Source organism: Sinocyclocheilus grahami, unplaced genomic scaffold (assembly GCF_001515645.1).
Source record: "Sinocyclocheilus grahami isolate Dianchi unplaced genomic scaffold, SAMN03320097.WGS_v1.1 scaffold633.1, whole genome shotgun sequence".
NCBI lineage: Eukaryota > Metazoa > Chordata > Actinopteri > Cypriniformes > Cyprinidae > Sinocyclocheilus > Sinocyclocheilus grahami.
This window is the reverse complement of record NW_015505812.1, coordinates 901,864-914,702: the sequence shown is the minus strand read 5'-3', so window position 1 is coordinate 914,702 and position 12,839 is coordinate 901,864. Positions and strand designations below refer to the sequence as shown.

The 12,839-nt window shown below is 38.0% G+C and overlaps 1 protein-coding gene across 1 annotated transcript in view; it reads left to right on the top strand.

Annotated features, from left to right (window-relative positions):
- Nucleotides 1-314: 314 nt before the first annotated feature.
- LOC107558169 (helicase with zinc finger domain 2-like) overlaps nucleotides 315-12,839 on the top strand; it is a 35,471-nt gene continuing 22,946 nt past the window's right edge. Inside the window, exons 1-10 of the mRNA XM_016241791.1 lie at nucleotides 315-356; nucleotides 1,720-2,290; nucleotides 2,375-2,558; nucleotides 2,821-2,931; nucleotides 3,672-3,792; nucleotides 3,938-4,328; nucleotides 4,425-5,066; nucleotides 8,092-8,881; nucleotides 9,002-9,077; nucleotides 9,186-12,654. Coding sequence (XP_016097277.1) covers nucleotides 1,731-2,290; nucleotides 2,375-2,558; nucleotides 2,821-2,931; nucleotides 3,672-3,792; nucleotides 3,938-4,328; nucleotides 4,425-5,066; nucleotides 8,092-8,881; nucleotides 9,002-9,077; nucleotides 9,186-12,654 — 6,344 coding nt within the window. The 5' untranslated portion in view covers nucleotides 315-356; nucleotides 1,720-1,730. The remainder of the gene's footprint in view (nucleotides 357-1,719; nucleotides 2,291-2,374; nucleotides 2,559-2,820; nucleotides 2,932-3,671; nucleotides 3,793-3,937; nucleotides 4,329-4,424; nucleotides 5,067-8,091; nucleotides 8,882-9,001; nucleotides 9,078-9,185; nucleotides 12,655-12,839) is intronic.

Sequence of the window (12,839 nt, the reverse complement as noted above, 5' to 3'; positions counted from 1 at the left end):
CTTTCTGTATGATAGCGAAAACATATAGCAACAATATAACTGAAGTACGCATAAATTGGTGTAGATAATATAAAAAGTCTAATAGGAACATTTAAGGGTTGTTTTTTCTGATTTAGTAAAAGGGCAGGCTTCAGTATTGAAACTGAACGATGAAACTGTGTTTGCACTGTGCTGGAAAATAAGGTTATCCTTTAATTAGGAAGGGAGTGACTTATCCAGCGTCACGCAGCAACATCTCTATAAATTGTTTAAACACCTCTTGATGCACATGACACTGAGAGCAGCTGAATCATCCAGTGTTACAGGAAGATCGTGACCTATCAGAAAACCATTGGGATGGGAAGGAAAATATGAAGGTAAGATAATGCTGTGCATTACTGATTCACGTTACCTGATTCTTTTGTGAACAGTTTATTATTTAATAGAAAATAGTTAATGAATCTTTATAAAAAAGATCATTACATTTCGTAATCATCTGTGGAATTCAAAGCTGACAGCTTCAGTCACTGCTTACTTTACTGTTTTCCATATGTGAACCTGGAGCACAAAAGCAGTCTTGGGTTTATTTGTAGCAATAGCCAAAAATACATTGTATGGGTCAAAATTATTGATTTTTCTTTTATGCCAAAAATCATTAGGATATTAAGTAAAGATCATGTTCCATGAAGATATTTTGTACATTTCCTACCGTAAATATATCAAAACTTAATTTTTGATTAGTAATATGCATTGCTAAGAACTTCATTTGGACAACTTTAAAGGCGATTTTCTCAATATTTTACTCAGATTCCAGATTTTCAAATAGTTGTATCTCAGCCAAATATTGTCCTATCCTAACAAACCATACATCAATCTCAATTTCGAAAAATGGACCCTTATGACTGGTTTTGTGGTCCAGGGTCACGTAGTAAAAGGTGGATGGTGACTAAGTCTCTCACTGTGATAAGCATTCCCTTTTGTGTTACACATGTGAAATTAGTCATACTGAGCATGAAGATAAATCATTACTTAATATCTTTGGAGTGAAGTGTTCCTTTAAGAGATGCTGACTTGAAATTATTGTTATAAGGTGTTTACTTTAATCAGCTGTTTATATCCTTAAATAGACATTTGAAATAGTTCTGTGCATTGTGCTTATTGTGTCATAACTGCACTTATACAGTATTTGATTTTGCATTTACATTTATTGAAATGGGTTGTGTTGGCAGGTTAATCATTTTCAATTACCACATCCATTTTTGTAGATACAAATTACTGTGTGTAAAGATATGTGCCTTACTGATGTTTATTTTATCTGAAGGGTGAAAAGGTTTATTGATCAATATTAGAATGTGTAATACAGTGCTGCAGCCATGACATCAAAACCCAGAAGACTAATTCGCAATTCGTCCAAAATATGAGTAAAACCAGGTCTGCGGTAAGCATAACTTGATGATACTTGAACATTTTGTTGTACAGCATAAATCCCCAAACGTTCCTATGTACAAACATGTGTTTTAAAAAATAAATGTAACTGCTTCAAAATTCACGTTTTCAGAGTAAAAGATCAAAGTATTGTTAATTTATATTTATCACAAACCTTGTTTTATTCATATTTTGAAGAACCACATGATAAAAACCCATAGCAAAATCTCAAGGTAACAAAAACAGTAACAAAAAATAAGTTGTAAATGGCAGTTGTGAAATCTCATTCTAATTGCAAACGTTTTCTTTTCACAGTCTTTTAAGTCATGGTTCTTGCAGAAAATCTTCAAGCATTACTAGAGTCATACAAGCTGTGTGTCAGTTGTAAAAAGTGCTGTAAAAAACACAATGAGATTTCATATTCCTATAAGGAGATCATCCATAACTGCTCAGAAGACATCTTACTGATCAAGCGGAAAGGTGACAATTCATTGTGGAGGCCTGTTGCCCCCCTGCCAGGCTTTCCCAGACCTACCAAATATGTTGTTTGCTGGTACTTCACTGAAGAAAGTGGATGCACACAGCATGAAGGTAGATGTACCTATGCTAGGAGCTCAGAAGAAGCAGCGCTGTGGAACGTCATGAAGGATGAAAACCTGGCAATTCCTAAGCTTGTGAAAATGATAAAACAAAACCAAAGGACACTACAAGGAGGACAGTTCAACTGCACATTCTGCCACATCCACTTCCCGACAGATGAGGAACTGATGAACCACTGTTTCACTGTGAATCACAGGAGACTCATCTTTGAAGATACAGGTACCTCTCAGACTTGGAAGTACAGAGATCCGCCACCAACATACAAGGACCTGAAATTGTGTGAAAGGTATTTATATGAAGTGTGACATGCCATTAGATGTTTGCTTGTATCCAAGTAAGTTTAAGCTACCTATAAAACATTCTCCCATAGTCCCCTGATATGCGAGTATGGTGATAACTGCACAAAGGCGCACAGTCAAGAGGAACTTCATGAATGGCAAAAGAGAATCAAGGCTTCAAGAAAAAGAGCCAGAGATGCAGCCGAGATGGGTCTACTGTCCTATCAGGACAATCTTTTGGAGGAATACAGACACAGCAATGACAAGAAAATGATTGTAAGTGGGCCGTTCGGTAATGAACAATGTACAATGTCATGTTATGACCTGTTGACAGGTGTATCTCTGACCTCTCTTTGACTCTTTTGCATTGCTACTGTACTTGCATTTAATTTGAACCTTGTGTTATGTATGCTAACAAATACATTTTATTGACCCATGCTATTTTTTATAATATTTTTACAACCAAAGCTTTAATTGTACATTTTTAAAATTGCTTTTTACAATATCATAAACAGTGATTAAATCAATATTCCTGCAGGTCAGCGACACCCTTCCTGATGTTTCTATCAGCTGTGACACAGATATAGACAGTGTGTATGTACGGAAAAAGGGAATAGTGTGTACATGGAATTTTACCATTAAATCCAAGGTCTGTACATTAACATGTATAACGTTTGTCTTTAAATTCCAAATTAATGGGTAAAAAAGATTGTCATTGTTACATTTGACCAGGTTTGTTACAATAGAGTAATACCAGTTACTAATGATTGATAGTACTACATTTGCTCTTAATGTAAGAATTATGGGGTTCAGTTCATAATTTTGATAACGAACCTTAAGGAAGTCCTTATCCTTAGGTCCACAAGTAAGATAAGAAAATAATTACTCAAAGCATCTTTTCAGAATTTAACAAGCTCTTGTCAAAATTGTTAGCAACTTTGGTCCCACTTTATATTAGGTGGCTTTAACTACTATGTACTTACATTTACTTTGTACTTATATTTTTTAAAATAGCTATATGTAATTACATTGATAATTACACTGTTGACCCATCCCTTACACTTAAACCTCCCCATACCACCAAACATGTTCCTAACCTTACCCGTATCCCACCTCAATAGCAGCAAAAGTGTTTTGCAATACAATATAAACACAATAAGTACATTGTACATATTTTTTGATGTAAGTACATAGTAGTTAAGGCCACCTAATATAAAGTGTGACTGCAACTTTTTATTACCAAGTGGATATGTTGTATATATGGTGCGATCCAGTTTTTGAGGTCTGTTAATCTGTTTAGACATCTGTAAGTGTGAGACAGTAGTGTAGGATAGCCTCTGCAATGACACTGATCTTAATGTAATTCCAAACTGACTTAAATCCCTCCAGGAACCTCTAGAGATTATTACTTTATTCAAATGGGAACTGGGGGCGAAATTCAGCCTCGGCAAAGACCCCGATGAGGAACGGACATATTCCAGTAGTGATTGGTTTAAAAAAAAAAAAACAGGTGATTTAATATTTCTTACAAAACCCAGCAAGAAACCGTATGGCATGTTTTTACTAATACTAATTAATTAATTAATCAAACTGCCATCAATTAATTAATTGAACTGCCAAGTTCACAAATTAATTATTGTCATTTGTTTCTGCAGAGTATGAAATCCCAGTGTCCTTCAGATCTGACCAACCAGGCAAGTATGAGCAGTGGGTAGTGTTTGACTTCAACACGAGACCCGTACTACGACAAAAAATCAAGGTCAGAGTTGGAGAGGATGAGTGTAAGGGAACAAGAGTCACATGTCCAACATCTGAGGTTCCCCTAGAAAAACAAGAGTCTGCCAGGAATCTTGAGCCCTGGAATGAGGAAAGCCTGGAAATCATTCCTTTCTTTGAAAGAGAAGAGGCAGAGAGAGAGCTGAGAAACAGATACAAGCTCATCATGATAGATGAGAGGAACAGTGTGATTAACCATGACAACTACAAACACAGCATGCACAATTTTTTATATCAGGAGGAAAAGGTCGAAGGTGAACTGCTTACCAGGTATGTATGTATATAAATACGTAAGTATGTATTTGGATTTGACAGTTAAAGTTTATAACAAAATCCAAATTCACAATCTGTACTCTCTCTGACCAGGCTGAATCTACGAGGCAATGTGCAGTTGAAAAATCAACTGTTTGATGTCAGGTTTGGAATGAAATGGGCTTATTCAGGGCAACTTTTTGCTTCTGTGCCTCTGCCTCACACACTCACTCCTGATGCTCCTCAAGGTTTCATAGTGAAAAGACATGCTATCAGATCTCTTGTTCATGTTGTGAAAAACAATGATTGTATTGGGCCTATTTATGAGGCTGAATTTTTGAAGGATGCTGCCAATGAGACACAAATAGTATTGCAGCTTTCCAAACAATGCTGCACTGATTTGAACCTGCAGAATGGACAGCAGTGTGAGATGGAAGTCCAGTTCCAGCTAAATCGTCTCTGGTTCTGTGAGATGCACAAGGCCATTGATGATCTCCCCAACTTAGACAAAGTTTTGCCTGATCTGAAAAACAGCAAGGTCTGTATTTCTTCCCAGTCAGATACAGGAGAGTTAAATGAGAAGCAGCAAGCAGCAATGAACTTTATTCTGGGTGTAACAGGCAATAGAAGCAGCATCCCACCTTTGTTGATTTATGGACCTTTTGGAACAGGGAAAACTCGAACCCTTGCAAAGATGACCCAGGCTCTTGTGCAGCAACCACAGAACAAAATCCTGATTTGCACACACACAAACAGGTAAGGCATCACAATGCAGTGGCACTTTTAGGGTTGGGTATTGAGAACCGGTTCCATTTTAGAACCGGTTCCAAATTTCCAATAACCGGGTATTCGATAAGACATGTGCATTTCGATTCCGCTTAATGATTCCTGCGTTTGCATTTTAATGTGATTTTAAACTATTTAAGCACAGGAAGGGAAAGAACTTGCACACTGTTTGCGTGCAGTGCACACATCTGAAGCGCGAGAACAGCGCATTTGACAGCGGTCCCGATGCAGGTTCCCGACCTGTGTTTGTTCTCCAACCATTCCGTGCATTTCCACTGCAGAAAAGGTTGTTCCGGGCCGGAACTGACTTCTCTTTTCACATTTATCGACCAGTATGCACAAAATACATCAGTATATCATCATAAACACCGCCGTTTTTTGTCTTAAGGCAACGTAAACAGATGAGAAAGAAAACGCATGTGTAACAGTATTTTTAGATGCGCGTGCTTTTGGTGTTAAAGAGATTGTCACCTATTAAATGCGCTGCCTGTCATTAATGTTAATCAAAGAACAAAAGAAAATCATTAACTGACTGAATATCTTTTGTAAATTTAATGAGGATCCATCAATATTGTATTTATGAAAAGAAAACTATGCAGTGTTTTTAAACTTTTGATTTCAATTTCTGTACCTGAAATTTGTTGTTTTATTTATTTATTTATGCTATTGCTAATTGATTTGTTTGTTCCTATTTTATTACTTACTGTTTACTTGTCTTTAACAATTTAATGAATGAAATTTATATTAGTCTAGTTGTTTTTTTTCTATGGTATTTTTTTGTAAAATCATAGGCAAAAGACAGAATAAATATGTTTGACATCTAAATGTTTGACTTAAAAATGTTAATGGATTTTTTTTATCTTATTGGAATTGGAATTAGGAATCGATAAGAATCGGAATCGATAAGCAGAATCGGAATCCTAATCGATAATATTCAAACGATACCCAACCTTAGGCACTTTAGAGTACTACCCCACAGAAGTAGGTCATCCTTCTTGGGCTGCCCTCAACTAGGCCTAAAGACTTTTCTGGTCGACTAGTAGTCATTAATTTTAAGTATTAGTTGACTATTCGTTACACGTTTATTAATATATAAATCATAATAATGAGCCTTTAAAGGGTTAGTTCACCCAAAAATGAAAATTAGCTTGTGTTTTACTTACCCTCGAAGCATCCTAGGTGTATATTTACATTTACATTTACATTTAGTCATTTAGCAGACGCTTTTATCCAAAGCGACTTACAATTGGGGGATACTTGATGGAGAAAAGTGAAAAGTGTTTATTACGTTTGAAATATGGATATTTTTCTTACAAAATCTCATGGATTCGCTACAGAGGGCCTTTATTCATTCCCCAGAGCCGTTTGCGGCACGTTTTATTATGAATGCGCAAGCTTTATTTGACGACTTGTGGACTGTTCAACTGCAACACCCGCTGACTGCAATGATAGAGCTTGGAATAGCCAGGACCATTTTTAATATAACTCCGACTGGATTCGTCTGAAAGAAGAAAGTCATATACACCTAGGAGGCTTCGAGGGTAAGTAAAACAAAAGCTAATTTTCATTTTTGGGTGAACTAACCCTTTAATTGCCTACATAGCCTAATAAGCGCTCAAGCACACGCAAAAAAAGCTTGGCAGATATAATAATGATGAATGTGTCAGGGAAAAGACTGCATTAACATTTTAAGAATTTATTGATAAATTAGTGCTTTCTTTGTTTTCAGCTTAAGAGATGAACCCGTCATCTCCGCAGTAGTGATGTGCCTGTATACAGGCTTCATATGGATTACGTAATCGAAGAATATTTGTTTTCCACTTGAATTGGTTCATTTAAAAGTAGAGATTTCACTCTATATAGATATATTTATAATGTCTGTAATGCAAGTATACACAGAGATTCGTAGTTGCGCACTCAAGTTAACAGAGACAGAGATGGCAGACATCCTGTTTGCTTTAATATTTTACAAAAGCGCAATATTTCATTGTTATTCTGAGTGCACACAAATAAATGTAGAATCCTTACAGATTCAGAAGATGTACTTTTATCTGTATGACCAAAAATGATGGAGTATTTAAAGAGCAAGTGACCGCACCAGCGCCTCCGTCTGTCATGCAGTGAGTGTACTACTGTTCAGCTTCCACACTCCGCACAGACACTTGAATAGCACGCATTTTTCTAGGTTAACATAAGACTGAGCAGTAATGTAAAGTTGCTACTACTTACATATTTACTACTTACACAAATATGATCATATTACCCCAATTTTACAGTCTCTGCACTGGCTACCTATTAAGTTCCGTATCAGTTACAAAATATTATTACTTGCCTATAAGGCCCTTAATGGGTTAGCTCCTGCGTACCTAACTAGTCTTCTACCACGCTACAATCCATCACGCTCAGATGAAAAGTCATATTTGAGGTTGATGAATGATAGGTGAGCGTTTGAATGTCCTGCTCGATGTACTATATTTCCACATAGACCAGCCGTTAACGATCTGTCCTTCATGGACTGTGTGACTTCCCCACTTCCTGTGGATTTTTTTTCTATGATGAAGCGATTAATAAAATTTTGGTCGACCAAGCATCTTCTCGTCGACTAACGGTTAATTGACTATTAGGAGGCAGCCCGACATCCTTCTGAAATTACCAGCTCAGAATAAAATGAATTTCCATGCTGGTTAATGCTCGTTTGTTCCTGGCCTAGCCCAGTAAAAAAATCTTGTGGCGACACTGGCACGCCAACATCCAAAATACATACTGGTCATTTCATCAGGGAAATTGCATTTTTAAATTTTAAATTCCATTTCTCAAGCTCAAACAGTAAAGCATGGTGCAATTAAGGGCAAGGTCTTGGAATTGGTTTCCGGGGAATGCGTAAACTCATAAAAATGCATACCTTGGAGCCAGTGTCATTTTGAAACTGTCTGAAAATGTAATAGTATAATGCAGTCATTGTAAGCTACAGTTATTTCTCTTTTCCTTGATACAGTTCTGCGGATCTTTATGTAAAAGGACATTTTCATGAATATGCAACTGTTCTTCATGAAGCCAAACCTTTGAGAATCAAGGCAAAGGAAAGAAATCCCAGATCTACTGATACCATCACGCTACAGTACTGCCATTTATCCAGAGATGGCAATCAGTTTGAGTTTCCTGATAAAGCTGTTTTAGATTTCACAAGAATCATCATAACAACAACTGCTGTGGCTCGTTTCTTCCATGACATGAAGCTCCCTGAAAACTACTTCAGCCACATTCTGATTGATGAAGCTTCTCAGATGTTGGAGTGTGAGGCTCTTATGGCACTGGGCTTAGCAGGTAAAAATACACGTGTTGTTTTAGCAGGAGACCACATGCAGATGGGACCAAAGCTCTTCTCTGTGAAACAAGACAAATGTTCAGAACGTACCCTCCTCAATCGCCTCTTCTATTACTACCAAGCTGAAAACAGTGATATTGCCAAACAAAGCCGAATCATTTTCAATGAAAACTTCCGTTCCACAAAGGATATTGTAGATTTTGTATCAACGCATTTTTATGTTGGAAAGAGTGATGTGATCAAGGCTAGAGGAGGTGTGCCTCCTCATCCACACCAGCATGCCTTGCAGTTCCATCATGTAAGAGGAGAATGCTGTTTGGACCCAACAAGCATGTCCTGGTTCAATGCGGAACAAATTCTAAGTGTTGTTGACATTGTGCAAGGAATAATGGAGGAATGGCCTCAAGAGTGGGGTGATAAAGATCCAGAATCAGTCTGTGTCCTTTCTCAAGGCAGACAGGTATCAAACCTATTGCTAGTTGCCTATTTATATTATGCTTTTATTAATGGCATCCTGCTATTGTATCAGATTCATGTAAGTGTGTATATACCAGATGCTTGTGCCTCATTTGTGTTTCAGGTGTTGGAAATCAGGCAAAGACTGCGTCAACTTGGACTGCCCCGTTTCACTGTGGAGAATGCCGAAAATGTGCAAGGTAAAGATGATGCATTACTCGAATGTAATACTATGCCATGATTATGTTCAAACACACTAGTATTGATGCATGTGATTTACAGATACTGCCTTTTCCCATATTTTTCAGGAAAACAGTTCAGAGTAATAGTGATTTCCACTGTGCACACCAAGGACAGCTTATTGGATACGGACCGGACTTTTCTTGAGTTTTTTAATGACATGCGAGTGCTGAACACAGTTATGACAAGAGCCCAATCTCAAATATTTGTTGTTGGAGATGCAGCTGCACTTTGCTGCCATCAGTTCGGTACATGCTGGAGACTATGGACATCATACATAGAGGATTGCATCAACAAGGGAAGCGCCCATAACTTTACCTTGGATTCTTTGAAACAAGATCTCCTTGAGATATCTGAGCTCTGCAGAAGTGAGGATGAAGACAGCAGCGATAGTGAATCAACTACATCTGAAATACCAGACATAGAAGACCCAATACTTCAAGAGCTTCTTGATGAGAGCAAATACATCAACTTTCCATTGACAGAGGAGGGCTTGTTTCCAGTTTTTCAACATGAGCAATTTGTCAGTAGTGTTAGCAACCAATTAGCAGAAGTAGATGAAGAGCAACTGTTGACTAACTCTTCAACACATAAACACTGTGAGCTGGTCAAAGAGAGTTTTGATAGAGCCTATGCTAGACCACTTGACGAGCCCTCCATAAGAATCAAAATAAACGGCAGAAAAAACATTGGACAGGCATTCCCTGGAGACAAGGTAACAGTGGAGATCCTGAGTGAGATATCAAATCCTCCTACAGGAAAAGTGATCAACATCGTAGAAAGTGCGGATACTGTCAAAGAATTTGTCTGCACCCTTGAAAGACATGATAGTCAAGTGATGATACCTATCAATAAATGCATCTCCAAAATCTACACACCCTTCTGGAAAGACAAACCAAACCACATTGCTGTAAGAAATCCTGAGAACCTCAAAATAGAGAAGTTCGTCAAAATCAATGAAGAGGCACACAGAAAATATCTCTTTGTTGTCAGAGTGCTTAAGTGGAGAACGTTTTACAAATGTCCCTTGGGGATTGTTGTGGGAAAGTTTCCAAATATAACAACTTTAGAAGATGGATTGAAGGTTCTTGACATAGAGTTCCAGTTGAGGAGAACACTTTCTTCATCTTTGGAAAGACAGATGAGAGACTTTCAAAGTCTTAATTTATTTGAAGATGGGCGAATAGATTTTCGCATGCTCCCAACATTTACCATTGATCCCGCAGATTCACAAGACCTTGATGATGCAATCAGTGTACGCGATTTAGGTGAGTGCTATGAAATAGGAGTTCACATTTCTGATGTTGCTAGCTTTGTGGCTAAAGACAGTGAACTGGACAAGTATGCAAAACAGCTGTGTACTTCATTCTATTCATGTGGAAAGGAGCCTATACACATGTTCCCTAAAGAACTGAGTGCCGATTTCTTCAGTTTGATTCCTAACCAAGAGAGACGAGCCATCTCCTTAATAATACAAGTGGATACTAAGACAAACCACATAAAGACAAGATTCATTTGCAAGTCTGTCATTCATTCCAAGAGGAAATTTTCTTATGATGAAGTTGAGGATATCCTTGAAAACAATCGTCAGCAATCTGACCCGCTTGAAACCTGCCTTGTGAAAGCATGGAACTTTGCTGAAGTTCACAGGAGATACAGAAAACAAGAGGACTGGTGCTACAAAAAGCCAGATGAAGACGTGACTTTGGGAAGAAGACAATCTCACCTAATGGTGGAAGAGTTGATGATCATGTTTAACCACACGGTTGCTGAACGTCTTCTGTTTGATGAAACAACAAGGAGCATAACTCCACTGAGGTGCCAGGACAGGCCAAACAGTGAAAAGCTTTCTGACCTTTTTGACAAAAATGCCTCCCTGATTCCACTATCAGTTCACTTCTCAAGTCAAATTCATAAGAGTGAACATGTGTCTCATGAACTGAATAACCAAGGTTTGATCCACCGCAGAGCCATGCCAAACCCTCAAGCTTGCATTTCTGATTCTGAAACCTTCCCCATATTAAAATCTGTTTTGAGATGCTTGAAGACAGCAGCAGAGCAGAAAAATATCTACAAAATAATTGACTTTATTGCAACCGATGAGATTCACCCCCAACTTCTCCCCTTTGCAATGGCATTTAGGACACTGTTTCACAAAGCATGTATTCTGCGTTCAAACTCAACACATGTCTCAAGAATTGGCCACTATGATTTAGATATTGACAGCTATACATGGGCGTCATCTCCAATCCGCCGATATGCAGATGTCATTGTGCAGCGTCTTCTTCATTCTGTGATTGGCAAGACAAATGTTAGGTACACAGCTCATGACATTGACCTGTCTTGTATGGAATTTTCCAGGAAAAATGACCAACCGTCAGCATATAAGAGGAAAGCAAATGCTCTACATTTTGCAATAGAACTGTCAACCCAAAGCGAAAGGAAGGTGGCATACATTGTGGAACTCAATGCATCAGGGACAAACTTCAGATTATCCTTCCCACTTAACAGCACCTCTATATCAGAAAACTTAGACATTATGTACAGGGATCTTCAGTTGGCAGATCAACCACAGTTTGATGAAACCAACAACTGCATGATCTTGAAATGGGTGCGAAGGATATATTCATTCTCCAATCCTCACATCCTTGCTGAAGTGAAACAGCAAAATCCAAACTCAGTCATGGCCTATGTCTCTACAAAGACCTGGAAATGCCTAGCAGCTGCTCTTAGAGAGGAAAATTGGGACAGATTGTTTCCCCTGATTGAGGAACTTGACGTCAGCTCAAGAATCCATGCAAGACAATTCAATGAAAGACTGAGAAATGCTACAAGTTCAGAAAAATCTGATCCCATGTACGCTGAGCATTATGCCAAACTGTCGATGAGAATAAAGCCAGGTGAGGCAGTCGAAGTACAGCTAGGTACAGCCACGGCACAAGGACTAATGACACCAGCAATTCAGCTGTTTGTTGTGCATCCAAAATTTGAGATTTGTTTGGAGCATGTGAGAGATCCAATTAAGTGTTTTTCAAAATATGCATTCCACTCATCAAGGAATTCATACATGACATACATGGATTATCAGGAAATATGGAAACCTTTGTGTGAAATGGAGTCAGCTTCCAATGCGGTGACTGAAAATGAATGTATTCTTATTGAAGATGCAGCTTTGAAATGGAAAACATCTCCTCAAAAGACGCATCAGGGTTTTTTTCTCCTCCCACTTGACAAAAAATCTCAGTGGTCCATTGAATGTGACCTCAAGAACAGTTTCCTCTGCATTCGAACTAGGATTCACCAGAGTAATCCCTTTCTGGAAAACTCTCAGTGCACAGCTCTTATGGATATTCCTTCGGTCACGTGGGTGGCCCATGGCATAATTACAAACGTTGAAGAAACAGAATCCAAAGAACCAAATAATTTACAAATTGATTTTCAAATTAACCACATGTCTATGACAAATATTCCGGAAGCCATATTCTGTGAGAGGACAAGATTTACTCTGGAGCTGATTCCAAAGCTTCTGCCAGATGTGTAAGACTACAAATTATAGACACTACAGCTTATTAAAATGTTGTATTTATGTACACTGTATTGTTTTATATGTATCCTTAGATTATAATCACATCTTTATACAATATTTGAATGCTTCATTATTGTTACGCTTTATTTCATTTTCAGGCGCAAAGAGGATGCAATTAACAGTCTAACCAAAGCCA